At 35.8% G+C, this 17388-nt stretch overlaps 2 protein-coding genes across 2 annotated transcripts in view; one reads left to right on the forward strand and one right to left on the reverse strand.

The window, feature by feature from the left end:
* The window catches only part of SLC15A5 (solute carrier family 15 member 5), a 145468-nt gene extending 132067 nt beyond the window's left edge, over positions 1-13401 (reverse strand). Inside the window, 2 exon segments of the mRNA XM_069106060.1 lie at positions 3032-3254; positions 13044-13401. Of these exon segments, the coding sequence (XP_068962161.1) occupies positions 3032-3254; positions 13044-13401 (581 nt within the window).
* Positions 1-17388, forward strand: part of MGST1 (microsomal glutathione S-transferase 1) — a 359649-nt gene that overhangs the window by 187301 nt on the left and 154960 nt on the right. The window lies entirely within an intron of this gene.

Consider the following 17388-nt stretch of genomic DNA (forward strand, 5'->3'; position numbering starts at 1 on the left):
ACACACACACACACACACACACACACACACACACACACACACACAGGGTTGGACATGGATTTTAGAGAGAAATTGAGAAAGAACAATCAGAAAAGTAGCAGGAGAAACAGGGAAGAGTAGTGGCACCAATTGAATTTGCCAGCTGAAGACTATAGCAATAAACAAATTAAAGCTCCTGGTACGTTCTTAATGAATGTTTATTGACTGATTGATTTGAAATGGATTGTCCCTGAGAAATTTTGAGACAATGTATAGAATTCAGTTTCAAGTGTGAACTGACATATTTTGAGTAGCCGTTAAGTTGGATGTTGCTATGAGTTAGTACAAACTATATGGCAGGGCAGATGAATATGAATGTAGGTAATGTGTCTCATGGACTGCATGAGTAAGTTATGGCGATACCCCTACAAGGAATGAAGGTGCTATGTGAGATTCAGGGAAATGGACCTTTGTCACATGAAAGTCTAGCTGAGAATCTTAGACTTCCATCAGAGAGTGTGGACCCCTGGATTTGCAAAATTTATATCTTTGAACCAATCTTCTTTGCCTCAGTTGTCTTTGGATGACTGGTATTGAGGGACTGATTCTCAAGGGTTCGAGTTTCATTTCCTAGAGAGCACCTTAATTTGACTGATCTCATACCTATTAACTTATAAGCACTTGTTGGTACCCAAGGTACTTCAACCTATGGTCATGATAGTACTATACTAAAACTTTAGAATGTGGGTCAAGAGAGGATAATTGAGCTAGTAAGAAACAGATTTTACTGGCCCCAAATGGCAGCAAAATGTGAGATGTGCTCAATATGTTTAAAGGAAAGTGCTGCCAATTTGTGCTGCATACTTAGAAACTGTAAGTACCAGTAAGCCTTTGGAATCTGTTTGCATTGGCTTTCTGTCTCTGGAAGGAGACAGGGAAAACATAAGCAACATCTTAGTGGTAATAGACCAGTTTACTTGGTATACACAGGAACCCTCAACAATGATCCAGAAAACTTCTAAAAGTGTCAAGGTGTTGTGGGAGAAATACTTCTCTATGTATGGCTTCTCTGTCAGGATCCACCCTCACCAAAGAGATTTTATAAACAATCTCTTTAAGGAAGTAGTGGCATTGATAGGAATCAAGAAGTCTAGAGCCACACTTTCCCACCTTCAGGGAATTCCACAGCTTGAGTATTTCATCTCCACAGTACTAAACATTTTGAGAACCCTGAGATCTTAACAAGAAGCCAAGTGGAGTTAACATGTGAAATTGCTAGTATGTACAAACAACATTACAAGGAATGATGCTATGGGCTTGCCACTATACTTGATCATTTTTTTTTGTGAGAATCATACCTGCCCTTTTACTTGTGTCTGGAGTTTTAGAAGATGGAATAGATGGAGAGAATCACAACCAGTATGTTCTCAACTGAGTGACAGCTAAAGAAAGCCTGATGCCTTAGTTGTTGTCTCAACTCCAGAAAAAAACTCTGATAGAGAAAAGCAATGGGATGATACTTGTGTCTGTTGCCAAGATTTTAAGCAATATAATAGAGTTCTGCTAATGAATCTCTTGGTGCACAGCAGAGTGATGGAAAGCCATCTATTTGAAGGAGTTGAAAGATTTGGGAAATATAGCTATCAAAAAGCCCCAGAAAATGGTAAGGGAACCATCAAGACAATGAATCCATCACAACCATCTACTGGAGAGTTAGAAGGACTCCTTGGTAAGTAGACAAAAAAGAAAGTCACCAAGTGGATTATAAGAAGCAGACCATGTTCAGAAATCTCAATAATTTTAGAGAGACTGTGAACTTGATAACTATTCAGGTACCTATTTGGGTGAGAAATCACATGAATACTAACTGTTTCTCTCAGAGAAGTCAGGCTTGTATATCCTGGTACTAAGGGGGTCCTTAGTCATTTTACAGACATAAGTAAAGGCTGAATATAGGGACAGCCCCCTTTTAATATGATGTCTACCTCTGAAGACACCTAAGTGACCAAAGGAACCTAAGAGTGTGTAGAGAGTAATACTCAGTCTGAGTCAGATCAAGATTAGGTCTATTGGCAAGGAAGTCTGTGGATACTGAGCCCAAGAGTTCCTGGTCAAAGTGCCAGGCTTATTAGTCCAGTGACCAAGATCACTAATCATCTTTTAGGAGAAAGGAGAGAAGCAGCTGCTCATGTAGTGTTACTCATTGTAGTGCATATGTGTATTTGGTATGTAATGGAAACATCCACTCTTATGTATTGTATGAAAACAATGTGTTTGCTATGAAGAATGCTTTCATTGCTTATGTTATATAGCTTCACTATTCATGATGATATTTTGCCTGTTTTTCTATGCATACATATTGCCAGCTAAGGGCCTCCTGCAGACAGCACTGCTCGTAGAGTCTGAAAGAAGTGAGTTCAAATTGTAACATAGAGGCTTACTAGCTGTGTGAAATGGGGCCTAATATCTTTAAGCCTCAGTTTTCTTATCTATAAAGCAAGGATCATAATAGCATCTTTTCCACAGTGTTATTGTAAGGACTGTGTGAGATGATATATGCAAAATTTTTTTCAAATCTTCACTCCTATTACTGCTGCTGTGCAACTACTACTACTAATGATAACAGGATGTGACTGGAATGGGAGTTTGAACAATATTTGAATAATTAAAATTAATTCCAAACACTCTGGATGTAGCTAAGAGCCCCAGAGACACTTGTGGGTCTCCAGGTCACAAATACAAATATTTGGCATAAAAGCATTCATTTTATTTATATGTCTTGTTTATGGATCAATATATTTTCTTGATCTCTTTGATTAAAGGTCCTGAAACATCATTTTAAAAATAAATGCACGCCCATTTTATAGAAGAATAATGATGTTTCATTGAAGTTATGGCTCAGTTAATATCTGTTTGAGATGACTTTGGGAATATTGCATTAAGGCCACAATGATCTCCATCAACTATAAATTTCAAAGCTTTAATTAAATTTACATGAAATAACAGTATTTGACCAAATAATTTCTATGTTATAAACTGTATAGTTACCTACCAGGTAAAAAAAGATATTAGTTTCTTTGGTTCATACTCCTGAAGTTTGTAGGAACTCGGCGGACAGACTATGGTTCTTATTCCCCCAGTTCCAAGGCAGGTTGCCATTAGTCCTAAATAGAACAGGATATTTTGTTCCTTTTTAGGTAGGCTGTGAATCACATAGTGAGAGTTTACATAGAAATCTTCTGAGGGAAAAGCAACGACAGGTAGCAGAGCAGTGCCTGTGGGCCAAGCAAAAGACAAAATTAATAAGGTTTGAACAATCAATTAAGTCATCAAGCAAGTTCTAAGATTTATTCTCTTTCTTTTAGGACAACAATTCTAATAGTTTTTTTTAAGGTAGATGCCTTTTTATTTTTAATATAATTCATTTTAGTTTAAACTTAAATACAAAATAAGCAAAGAAAAAAAAACATTGCCATGTACACAGCAAACCACAGAAAAGGATTCAATATAAAGCAGTAAATTTCGATTTGAAGAAAGCCTATATAATAAATAGTACATATTGTTTTCAAGTGGCCCATCTTTTCTTTGCTTCCTTGCTGGTTTTATTTTGTCCTCTGCTATGCACTTTATACTTTATTTCATCTCTCCACCCCCACCCTAAAGAAGACCGCAATTAATCATGGATATATATATATATATATATATATACACATACATATATATATAATATATTTCCTCACTAACCTTCTCCTTTGCTTATTCACTATTTATTGATCTATACACCCATCTATTTATCCTATATCTATCCATCTATCTGTCTATCTATCCATCTACCATCTATCTATCATTATATCTATCTATATCTATCTATCTATATCTATCCATCCATTTACTTATTTATTATTCATTTATTTGCAACTATTTGTGTAATCAAGTTGTAGTCCCAAATTATGTGGAATAATGGCCCAAACCTCGGGCCCTTCTTACTGTTATTTTCTGAGGCCTGTCCCAGGGCTCAACCTTGGGCTCTCCTCTGCACTCCTAAACCAAGACTAGAGCCTCAGGTCATGCTGTCCTGCAAATGATCTTGCTCCCTCCTGTCCCTCTGGTGGCTGCAAACCACAGCTGTCCTCTTTGCCCTGGAACTGAAGAAGGGACTCTGCTCTCTGGGAAGTGAGTGCCCTGTGGGGGTCCCCATCACTCTTTACTGCACTCATGAGGTGTGCACTAGGTGCCCTCACCACTCCTTCTCCCCGCAGCCCCCACCCAGGACACGTCTGGTTGGCACAGCTGTGCTTGGAATCTCTCAGTTGAGTGCAAGGTCCTTCAGTCTTCTCCTATTCAGTGAGCAGACTCCCCCTGCAGTCAGTGAGATGAAAAGTTTCTAAAACAGAGTCTGCCTTTCAACCCAGCTGCCCCCGGGGCTTGTTTGTTAATGAATTCTGCAAAGTTGGCCTCCCGGTGCTCTCACTTCACTCTGGCAGAACCTCAGCCCCTGGAGGTTGGGTCTTTCCTGGGGTCTTACCAAATTGTCTTAGGAGGATAATTGCTTTATCTTGTGTTTATTTCTGCTGCTTTGAGGTGATATTCAATCTTTTTTTGTGGAGGAAATTTGGAGAGTTGAAAGTATTCTAACACTCCATTTCCCCCAAATCCTCCAACAATTCTAATCTAAAAAAAAAATTAAAAAAGCAACCATCCTCACAACATCCTGTTTCTAAGTTGGGATATTCAACTGACTAAAAACTCATGGATACTCAGCCTCCAAAGGTAAAAATTAGGTAAGTAAAATTCTTTGGGAGGAGTATTAACTATCTTAAAACTATTTTATTGATATTTTCCCCCTTTTTTCTTCGTCAGAGTACCTTTCTGATTACTTTAACCCCACCCTACCCCCCAAAAACTCCCTTGTAACAAATAAGTATAGTCAAGCAAAATACATCAACACATAGACCATGTAAAGAGGTGCTTTGACTACTCAAGGGTGCTAAATTAGTAATTAAATGAAAGAGAGAAATTGACTGACTTAAGGTATCTCTGAGACAATTCTCAGGATTGAAAAAATGCATTAAAGATTAGTTCTGCAGCTTGGAATGGGTCCATACTACACCTTCTCCATCCCTCTTATTTCCCTTATTTTGATTCTTCTTACTTTTCTGTCTCCTTTCTTTTATCATATGTGGGAACTCAGTATTAGATATTGACCCATATTGGAGTGGAAGAGGGTTTTATGAGATAACTTGAATAACACAATGTAATATAAGCAGGAAGATGGCGTGATGGGCATCAGAGGAGGGCTATCCTTCCATTTGTCCTTTGGGGGCCTATATATCATATACTTCTTCTTTGTTCCAACTCACAATAATCACTCCTTTCTCTGTGCTTCCATAACACTTAGAGACAGTATTACACAATTTAATAATCAGTTTCTCTTTGCTTCATACATATTAATTTTGCCACTGCAGCTAAATCATAAGCTCCTGGAGGGCAGAGAACATATCATATGGTTCTGTATAATCACCCTGATACATAACAGTGCCAGGAGTGTAGTAAACATAGAATAAATGCTCATTGTGTGATTATCATTACCACCTCTCTTTCAACCAGTGTGAAAAGTACACTTGTAAGATTAGATAGAATTGGGTTTTTTTGCCCTATTTCTTCTGATTCATTCCTCTTAGCTAACAATAATGCTAGAGACCTTATAAATATCAAACCTCATCCAGCTTAAGGAAATATTTCAAAGGTAGGTAGAGGGATGTGTGAAATCTTTTTTAGGACAGACAATAGTCCTTTTTGGAGGGGTAATTGGGGTTAAGTGACTTGCCCAAGGTCACAAGACTAGTTTTGTGTGTGTGTGTGTGTGTGTGTGTGTGTGTGTGTGTGTATTGTGTCTGAGGCCAGATTTGAACTCAGATCCTCCTGACTCCAGGGCTGGTGCTCTATTCACTGAGCCAACTAGCTGCCCCCCCCCCCCAGGACAGGCAATAGTTCTAATGGAAGCTGAGGAATAATAACAGATCTGTTTTAGATCTTCCTTTTAACAAAATGATAAATAGTGAATGAGTGATAGGATCTGGTGAATTCTGAGCTCATTATTGCCACTTATGGCCTAATCATTTGCCAAGTGTTCTCTAAATGACCAGACTGAATGTCCCTAAAATATCCCACCCTGTTAGAAAGTAATAATTCACATGTACATAACAACTATTTTCTTAAAATTTGATTCTTTGATCAATCTATGATTTTATTGAACTTCCTACCAATATTATAAATGACAATGCCTCAGTACCTTCTTTTCTAATCAGTAAAACTATTCTGAAAAACAAACAACAGAAGGTGCAAAAAAGACAAAAAAAAATTCTGAATAAAGATTAAACTGCAATTTAAATAGTGCTTTATGTTCTTCGTATTTTCCTACATGTAGGCTATATTGACCTTATTTGAGGCTCTCCTCATAATCCTTTATTATATTGAAGATATCAAATCTATTGTCTCTTGTACTCTCTACATAATCTACTAACTCCATTTGGGGATCATGTGTCCATGCTACTTTTTGTCACTTCTCATCTATACATCATTGCTGGCTACATGCTGCAAACTAGGCAATATAGCATAGTAGAGAAAGCACTAAATTGGTAGTTAGAAGATCTGGGTTTGAATCCTGACTCTTCTCCTTACTAGTTATGCTACTTTGAGCAAGCCAATTAAGTCTCTCTGTTTTATCACCTTTGTAGCTCATGTAGGTTCTAGTCTTCCTCTCTACCAAGTCTGGTTCCCAGAACTTGAGCATTCAAGCCCTGAGGGACTGGTTCTAATACTTTAGCTTATAAGCCCCCAACAATGTGTTTTCCCCTTGCTAATCAAGCACTATTGATTAATAAGCCAGACTTAATTTGATTTTAGAAAGGGATATTTACTATGGTGGTAGAACTGAAGAGTTTGAGAGAAAAGGCTAGGCACAGATTAGTGTAAGCAAAAGCAGAGTAACTAAGTTCTGATTTTAAAGAGGTGGATAAGGAAGAAAAAGATACAGTATTTAATTTAATGGAAGAAAACAGATTATAACTCTAGATATGAATGGATTAAAGTTTTTAATTAAAAAAGTGAATGGATAATAAACCAAAGTCCAATAATCAGTTGCTTATGTATGTATGTATATATATGAGCATATATGTATGCATGTATATACATATATATGTATACACACATATATAACTTCAGTAGAGACACATGAAAAATAAAAGTGATGAACTCATCAAAAAATCTATTAAATTTTAGGGCATTTTAAATATCCAGAATTAAGATTATGATTTTAATCAAGGCAACAGTAAAAATGGATAATGTCAGAAAAGATTAAGAGGGAAACTTCATAGTATTCAAAAGGCGACACAATGAAAAACCTAGTATGTACAAATGCATATATACTAAATTACACCTCTATGTAATCTTAAAGGAATAACAAAAGGCCATTGAGGGTAATACAATAATTGTAAGAGAATTGAATATTTCTCTTGCTGAGCTGAGTAAATCTAACAAAGATTTACAAGAAGGAAAATATAGAAATGAATGGAATGAGGGAATAAGTAGAACTGAATGACCTTTGGCAATTTCTGATGAGTTATTAAAGAATATGTATTTCATTCCATCAAATGTATTTTTATAAACATTGATCATGCATTCCAAATTTTTAAAAGTATAGATAATAAAGCTTCCTTTCCAGAGAATAATATAATCAAGATTTTTGTGCTGCTGTTTTTAGAGCTAGTTCTTGGAATCTGTAAGTTTTCAGTGCTTCCAAGGTGGTATGATCTGAGGGGAGCTGTGGTCCCTGCTCTTCTGGCCTGTGCTATGGCTCCTTTTGGCCCTGGAACTGTGACTAGGTCCTCTGCTTTCCTGCAGTTGGAAGTATTAATGCTTCTTTCTGCTTTGGAACTGAGACCAGGGCCTCTCTTGTGAGTCACCACAAGCATTTTCTCCACCCTTGAACTCTGACCAGGGCGCCTGCCTCTTTGCCTGTAAATGTTTTTGCTACTCTTTGCCCTGGAACTGTGACCCAGAGCCGCATATGGATAATTCAACCAGGCTCTTCACCTAGTGCCAGCAGAGGGTCTGCTGTAACTTCTTTCTGACCAGTTGTTTGATCCCTTTGCCATCTGTAGGCTGAAAGCTCCTGAAGATGCCCCTGTTGTAGCTGCCTCCAAGGTCTACTTCTGATGTTGCCATGAAATGTTCTACACACTGGACCTACCCCCATCTCAGTGTCACAGACTTCTCCTGCTGATCTAAGCTGTCTTGGACTATAAAAAACACCTCACCCCAAGCTTCTACCGCTTCAGAATTTGATTTGAGGCATTCTTTTAAAGTTGTTTGAAGGGGAATTGAAGGCAAGGGAGAGTTCAGCTGAGTTGTTGCCTGTACACCACCATCTTGGCTCTCAAATGTCATTTGTTATTAATGTTTTCAGCTTCAGCATCACTTAATCCTAACCTGTGTCACCACTGACTCATTCTCTACTGTGCATGGATGTTCTTTCAAAATCTGGTATGACACCTACTCATTTTAAGAAGTGTACCTTGAATATCCCAGCTATGTTCTGATTACTTTTCATCTCTTATATCAAGGTTGGGTTTGATTCTCTAGTTTTTCTAAGCATGTATGCTGTCTTCCCTGTTAGATGTCAATGATATCAAGGGATTTATTTTATGCCTTGAAGTTCCCAGAAAAGTGATAAAACACAGTAAGAGGTCAATAAATGCTTAAAAATCACATTCACAGACATTTAAAACTAACTAGCTGTGTGACCTTGGGCAAGTCACTTAACCCCAATTTCCCCATCCTTCCCCCCTCCAAAAAAAAGCAAAAAAAATCACATATTCACATGGCTCTAATTGTATTGACTGTGGATATTCATAGGAGACCTACTCAATAAACAGGGGAACCTTCCTTGATTTCTCTTGACATTTTGCAAATATCAGTGAAAACTATGGATTGCCCCCTTTGCTTTCACCAGGTTTCCAATTTATCTTTTTTATTCATTTATTTGATGACTCCTTTACTGCACTTCTGTTTTGCAATTCCTAGTTCATAATGTTTTGTGGCCTACTCTCAATCACTCTGCATCTTTATCAATGGACTATTGCAATTCTTCAGACACTATAGCTTTCCCACTACTTATAGTCATATTTCACTGGTAGAATATTGGTAGAAAATGTGAAGCCTCTATTTTTTGGAGAAGTTTGTAGATATTAAAGAATTTTGACATTTCCCAAAGGCAATCAAGCCCATTACATAATTCATACCCTTAATTATTTTTCTTTTGAAATCTTAGTCTCACACATTTTCCCTCTATCCCCATGCCCCCATTCTATGAATTCCAGTGGCTCCCTATTCTTTCTTCCTTTTTTTTTGCTTTTTTTGGAGGTTAAGTGACTTGCCCAAGGTCACATGGCTAGTTTTTCTGTGTCTGAGGCTGGATTTGAACTGAGGTCCTTCTGACTCCAGGGCTGGTACTCTATTCACTGTACCACCAAGTCACTCCCCTATTAATTCCAGAATAAAATTTAAGATCTTCTGTGTGTTTTTCAAAGTCTTTCACAATATTGTCCCTCTCCTGCTTTTCAGTTTTCTTATGCCCTAGTCCCTTCCACATACTCTGTGACACAGTAACATTGACCTCTTTGTTTTTCCTGGCATACGATACTCATTTCCTGATGATATGTTTTCACTGTCTGTCTTCCAGATATGGAATACTCTCCCTCCTCATCCCTACCATGTGGTTTCCCTGACTTCCTTCAAGTATCATCTAAAATTCCACCTTTTGGAAGAAGGTTCTCCCAGATCTCCTTAATCTTTGTTCTTTCCCTCTGAGAATATTTTCAAGTTATCTTGTCTTGAATGCATTTATTTGCTTGTTATCTTCTCCATTAGAATGTGAGCTTCTTAAGAACATATACTGTTTTTCCCCCTTTCTTTTTATCATGAGCACTTAACTAGATGTCTGGCATTTAGTAAATGCTTAATAAATATTTCTTGATCAACTAACTTGTCAATTGTTTGTCTGACTCACCTGTTGATTGTCCATCCAAGTACCTATCATAGTCATAACAAAAGGCATCTTTCATTCACTATCTTTCTTGGGACCAATTTTTTTTGTTGTTGTTACAGATTCCATTTAAGGGTTTCTGAAATGTTTCAGCATAATGTCATCTATATATAAGACCATACTGTACATTTTGCAATCCATAGGAAATCCTTATTCCATTTAAACTTCTCACTGGATCTCCTACATTCCAGTGGTAGATAACCTTTGGTGAACTGATGTCTTCCTATATCATTTTTTATTGATATTTTATAATCAGGAGGTTGTTAAACAAGTTCATCTTGGTAGTTACATATTTTATGTACTCTTGAATAATTTTGACATGTACAAAAGATATGTTATTGAAAGAATGTCTTTAAGTTTTCTTCTATTATTAGGCCTATTACCCAAAGACAACAAAGAAAGAACAAAAGGATCCATTTTTAGAAAAAATATAGTTTGGCGTTTTTTAGTAGACCCCAAACTGGAAATTAAGAGAGTGTTTTGGTAATGGAGAATAGCCAAACAAATTGTAATATATTATTGTGCCATAGCAAATGATGAAATGGATAATTTAAGAATCAACTGGTAGCTTTGCAAAATAAAATTAGTAAAATTAGGAGAACATTTTATACAATGGCAACACTGTAAAGAAAAACACAATTTTGAAAGACTTTATAACTCTGATCAATGAAATGAAAAATATATAAGCCCTGTATACTAAAGTTGAAATATAGAGCCCATCTCCTGCCAGAAAGACTTAAAATAGAGACATACTTTTTTATACTTTCATACTTTATACATAATTTTCTACAAAGTACTTTTATACTTTGTACAAGTACTTTTGTACTTGACTATCCAAATTTGTATGAAAAGTTTTTTGTTTATTTCTTTTATTGCTTAACATTGACAAGTAAGAAAAATGGAGCTGTGGGGAAAATTTTAAGAAAAAAAAAACAGCTCTGGAGGAGCTGTGGGGAAAAAAGTAGGCAGATCAATGCATTGTTGTGGGAACTGTGAACTGGTCTGGCCAGTTTGGAAGCCAGTTTGCAACTATGCCCCCAAAGCTATTAAACTATGCATTCTTATTGACCAAATGATACTACTACTAGTCTATACCCTAATAGAGACCAAAGAAAAAGAAAAGTGAACATGTTTTAAAGCAGTAAATGTATATAAAAGTATTTATAGCAGTTCTTTTCATGATGATAAAAATTGAAAACAGAAGGTCACATCAATTGGGGAACAACTACCTGAACAAATTATGGTATATGTCCTGATAAAATGTTATGAATTTGAGTTTATAAGAATATGATAATATGAATATGAATATAAGAAATTTGAAGGCAGTGGTTTTAGAAAATTCTGGGAAGACTTGCATGAAACTGATGCAAAATGAAGTGAGCACAACCAGGAAAACATACAAGAGCAACAATAATATGAAAACAAATAATTGAAAAAGTAAGGAACTCTGATCAACACAACAAAACCAATTACATTTTCACAGGACTCATTAAACATGCTCTCCACCTTCAGATAAAGAGGTGATGGAATCAGAGTGTAGAATAAAACTTATTTTAGGACATAGATACTGTATAAATTTGTGTACACATTTGTAATGGTTTTGTTTTTCTGCTTTCTCAATAGGTGGGAAGTAGGGAGACATTAGAGGGAGTGAATTAAGGACTGAAAAGAAAATTGAGTTAAAAAGAAGAAAAAGAAAAAATACAGGGGATTTAGAAAGTGATAAAAATACTTACAACAAATAAATTTAAATAAAAAAAGTTTTACTCTAATTGAACCAAGTGACTGCTTACAACCAACAAACTATAAGAACAGTGGGATTTTAAAAAATCCTATATATCTAACAGTTAACTGTATAGTGGTAAAAGTATAGTTTACTGCAGAACATTGCTTGTAAAAACTCATCCATTTTCTTTTAACATTCTCATTAAAGATGCCTTTGATGTGAGTGTATCTTATAAAAAATTATATAAATGGGAAAGGTGATATACAGGATGACCCTGGGTCACCTTTTTTTAGGGGTAGTAATAAGGTATCTTTCCCTTCTTTGGCTACCTAGAAACTTGATTACTCACCATCTTTACAGTGATTATAACTTCCAATATAGAATTCCTCTATGACCACTTGATATGGTCTAGCTATTTTCACAAATCGTTCTCAGTGACATTTCAATAAGTGCTTATTGAATGAAAATTATTGTATACAATTATGCCTCAAATGGCAGAATAAATCAAAGTTAGTCACTGAGCCTAAAAAAATCAGCATGTACTATACTAGCTTCTCTCCACCTATATTCACCAAAAAATTTATTTCTTAATAGATCACATTAGTCTTGAACAATATTTCCCCACAACTAGAGTTCTCATTTCTCATAGCTGTGGATACACCAAACAAGTCAGGAACCATCTTAGACTCCATCCTTTACCAACTTTCATAGCATAGGAGGTATGTTTGAATAGTAAAAATGGATATTTTTATGAGGTAGCTTTGAATTTCTCCACTTTTCACTTGTCCATATTTCACAAAGTATTACTTCTTATGCCTTGTTCATTGTTGAATAGCTTATTAGGTGGAAATCCTTTTTATGAAAACCATCATAAAATGAAAGATCTCCTGGTTAGACACCTTTATCACAGATATAAGGTTATTGAAACAGAGATCTAAGGTTATTGAATCTTGAACTTTACAGATAATAAGTGTGCTAAGTCATTAGGTAGCGATTATGTTAGCCAAATTTGTTCAGTAGCCATGCAAATAAATACAAACATTTCACAACTCATTACAAACAAAAAAACAACCTTTCACCAATTCCTCCTAAATACTTACACACACAGAGTATAAGAAAAACATTTTCTCCAAACAGCCTAATTCGGACTGAGAGCAGGGTAGCAATAACATAAGCAAAAAACTCATCAAACTATCAATCAAATTTTAAGAAATGCAAAGAGATGCCACTAACCTACAAAATGTAGAAATGAGCAAACATAAGCCAGTCTGGTCCTCTCTAGGCAGGTATCAGCCAGCCATCCCACAAACACAGGTGTAAGCATGGAGGTCCCAATGAAACTTAGGTTCACAATGACTGCCTGGTAATTGTGGTAGCCTAGTTTTACAGTGCAAAAAATAATCATATTACAGACGATGGCAAAAAAGGTAAACCTTTCACATAACTCCACCAGCAGCAAACAGATTCGAGCCTGAAGTTTTTTCTTGGTCTGTGATACAGGGAAGTCACTCTCATCCCTTTTCTTTTTTCTGTCTTTTTGGTGATTTAGAAAGAGTTTCTCTTGAAGATTTTTAAAGTTTGTAACAGGCATGACTAATCTCCTTGAACAAGACTAGCATAAGTGGTTTAAATTTGTGTTTTTTTCCTCTGCCCTCTAATGAAATAAGATCTTTGCTTTGAATTTCACGCCTCCATGCTACAATTTTGTAATATCCATTGCACATTAATGTTATTCATTTTGGGAATCTGAGAGTACAATATACACAAGCATTTAAACTTCTATTGTCACACAGCTGTGTCCAAATCTGATTTGTTTGTTTAATTAGTTTATTTATACTCTTCTCCTCCTTCCCTAAATTATATTGAATTACATGAATCCAGTTGAATATGTGTGGGAACTCATCTGCTTTACACTGATAAAGGTTTAAATAGTAAGGCAGGTGAAACATTATTTCAGGAGAATTTGAATAGTAGATCAAGAAATAATTTGAGTCTAATAATTTCTGATACTTTAATTAAAAAAGCCAGAACAGTGCAAAGAAATAAAGAAAATCTGTTTTGGAGAGTGTGATGTCTTATCATTATTACATTTCTTCTTACTTTTGGTTGAAATTCAGATAAGAAAGTTAATTAGGTAACAAAAATGCTAGTACTTTTTGGTGACTAGCTGGGTTTATAATAGAATAATTTGAGTCCATTAATGAAATGAGAAAATATTCAACAAAAGGTAACGTTTGAATGTCATTACAAACTAGTGGCCAGGAATAAAGAAACAAAAATACTTTTGGATAAGGGATTATTAGTTCTTTGGTCATCTAAGTGAGTGTGGATAATGGCATGCAATTTTGGAAGGCAGGAGTTTACCAATAAAATCACACAGAAGTAATAAGAAAATACTTCAGATTTCAAGGTCAGACCATGAGTCTATTGGAAGGAGAGTGGCACATAGACTTAGTAGCTACATAATGTACATGGAGCCAGTTTTATATGGCAAAAAGAACACTGGATTTGGAACCAAGGGATGGTTAGAGTCATGACTTTGATACATCATGGTATAAAATCTTTAGCCAATGGGTCATAGGGTGCCCTCTTCCAATAAGGGACCTGGGCTTTGGATTCAGTCTGATGGGGTTCAATCCCAGGAAGAGCCTGATCCATAAAGAATAGATTTTTTATTGCACTGCATGACAACACACTTGGACTCCCAGATTAGAACTCTTGGAGGAAAACTCCAGTGCAAAATGTAGGCATGACACATGACTAATAGTCCCCCTAAAAGGGATCAACAGAGTTTCTTCAAAAAAGATACTTAACATACAAAGTAAATCAAATATAACATAGCTATTTATTTCCTTCAATATAAAATAAGTGTTTAAAACATAAAAGACTCATAAGCACACATTGACAAAAATATAAAATAGGAAATAGTAATCCAAAATAAAATTCATGACCTCAAATGTCTATACACAAATTACCAAAGTTTAGGCATCAGAAAAGAAAAATAAGAGGTCCTGATGCAAGACTAATATAGCCTAATATATATATATTACTGAGATATGGTAAAAGGATATTCATGAGTAGACAATAACTCTAGATGGATATGCCTTATTTAAAATAAAAAAGGGTAGAAAAAGATTTGTGGTGAGTATAGAATTGTATTTTTAAAAAGTATATTCATTTGAGGAAACTTAGGAACGAGATGGGAGAAGCATGACAGTGAGTATTTAGGCAGAGGTCAAAGGAGAGAGAAACAGAATGATTTTGTCATTAAAGTATGCTATAAAATAGACCATTTAGAAAGAAGAAGCAAAGAGATGAAGAGGTGGGGAAACAGATCACAAGCCTGGCACAGAGGCAACATATGGGAGTGATAGGGATTTCAGTTATCCAGGTATCTGCCAGAGGTTTCTCTTTTCCAAAAACAGAACAGCTGATAGCTTCTTGATTTGCTTTATCAATCATTTAATCATTCAAGACTGAACAACCAATGAGGGGGAATGCTATTCTGTATCTGATTCTTACTAATAGGGAGGAACTGATTTATGTGAAGGAAAGGTTGGGAATCTTAAGGGAAAGTGATCACTCTACTCTGAATTTGCAACAGAAAAAGAGAGGATCTGGGCATAGTCTGACATATACTTTAGATTTTGGGAAAACACATTTCAAAAGCTTCAGAAAAAATAAAAGATTTCTATGGACTAAAATTCTTCTGGGGACAGCACAGGAATGAAAGGATATGTTTCCATATTTTTTGGAATTGCTATTGTTACCCAGGTGAGGCAGGTGAAAATAAATTATCTCCCTTCTTTCAGGGAGTATCCAGTGAGTACTCTGGGGTACCATGCCACACTTCCAGGCAAGAGGAAGAAGAGAGCACAGAATAGAAGTTATCTCTCCTTTTAAAAACTCCTCAGTAGGCACTTCTTGACTAATTGGTTTTGAGGTAGCTTCTTCCCTGTCACAGCCATGGGGAATGAGGAATTACTATATCATACAGTTATATAATCTTCTATATTCTAATCTTCTGGTTGTGTTTTGTAACTTTCACCATATAATTCTAAATTTCTTTCCAGATTTGTTAGACCAGTTGTCAACTTCATCAATAGTGTGTCCATTATTTTTTACAACCCCATCTTTTGTTATTCATGTCAATTTCTGGGTGTTAGGTGAAATTTCCTTGTTGTTTTCATTTGCATTCCTCTTATTTTGAATGATTTATAACATTCCATTCATTTACATGGTTGTTAAAAGTTTGTAATTCTCTTTTAAAAGAGAAACACACAATTTTCTTTTTTGTTAATGATACATTGAGATTTTTTTTTATTTTTTGCCTTTTCGGAGGGCAATTGGAGTTAAGTAACTTGCCCAGGGTTACACGGCTAGTTGGTTTGTGTGTGTGTGTGTGTGTGTGTGTGGGGGGGTTTAAGTGTCTGAGGCTGGAACCGAACTCAGGTCCTCCTGACTCCGGGGCCAGCACTTTACTCACTGCACCACCTAGCCGCCCTGAGATTTTTGATTGTTGATAAGATTCTTTTTTTATTTTTTTTTCTCCCCTTCCCTCTCCTTTCACCCTCCCCCAGCCATGGTGGCAAGGATCTACAAATATCTTCATATTAAATGTTAGTCAGGTTGTAAAGAAGGATTATAACCAATGGAATGAACAATGAGAAACAGGAAACAAAACAAGAAAAAGAAAGACAGCAAATAGTTTGCTTCAATCTTCATTCAGACTCTGTAGCTCTTTCTCTGGATGTGGATATTTCTTTCCATCATGAGTCTTTTGGAGTTGTCGAATAACCTTATATTGCTGAGAGGAGTCCAGTCTGTTGATAAGATTCTTAATAAAATTCTTATTAAGTTCCTAATAAAAATACGTTCATTAAGTTAAAAAATGTATCTAAAATAAAATTTATTTATTTATTTATTTTTAAGCAATCAGGGTTAAGTAACTTGCTCAAGGTTACACGGCCAGTTATTTCTGGGTGTGGTGCTGATTGTCTGAGCCCAGGATTCCATCTCCAGGTCGTCCCAACACTGGAGCCGGTGCTCTTACTCGCTGAGCCACCTGGCCGCCCCTAAAATAAAATTTAAAGGGAAAATGAAGAAGTCTACTTCTCTTCATTTTTAGGTTTCCTTGTCAACCCACAGTCAAATGAAAGAGATAGTTGAAGGATGACCCGCTCACAGAAAAGTCTGGTTTAATTACTGCAAATGGGATGTTTAATGTCATCATTTTTCATAATTGTGACAAATAGCTCTCTCAAGAAATACAAATATTCTCCAATTCAATTTTAATATTTGAACTATTTACATTTCACTAGAAATACTAATGTAGCATACACTTAACCAAGAAAACAATACTAATTCATTTGTTAGTATCTAAAAGTTTGCCCAACTTTGGTCCTGAAAAAATTATTTTAGCAATGCAAATGGTATTCTTAGTCTGCTGGCCCTGATTGGTACAATTATGTTCAAGTTTTTTCAAATCTTTTTGTATTTCCTATATTTGTCATTTTTACATTGTATATATGGGTAGTCTTAGGATGGTGGTTACCATCTGTCTAGAAACTGACATTTG

This window comes from Petaurus breviceps, unplaced genomic scaffold (assembly GCF_028583685.1).
Source record: "Petaurus breviceps papuanus isolate PSGF00001 unplaced genomic scaffold, PetGlider_PUasm1.0 78, whole genome shotgun sequence".
Lineage (NCBI taxonomy): Eukaryota > Metazoa > Chordata > Mammalia > Diprotodontia > Petauridae > Petaurus > Petaurus breviceps.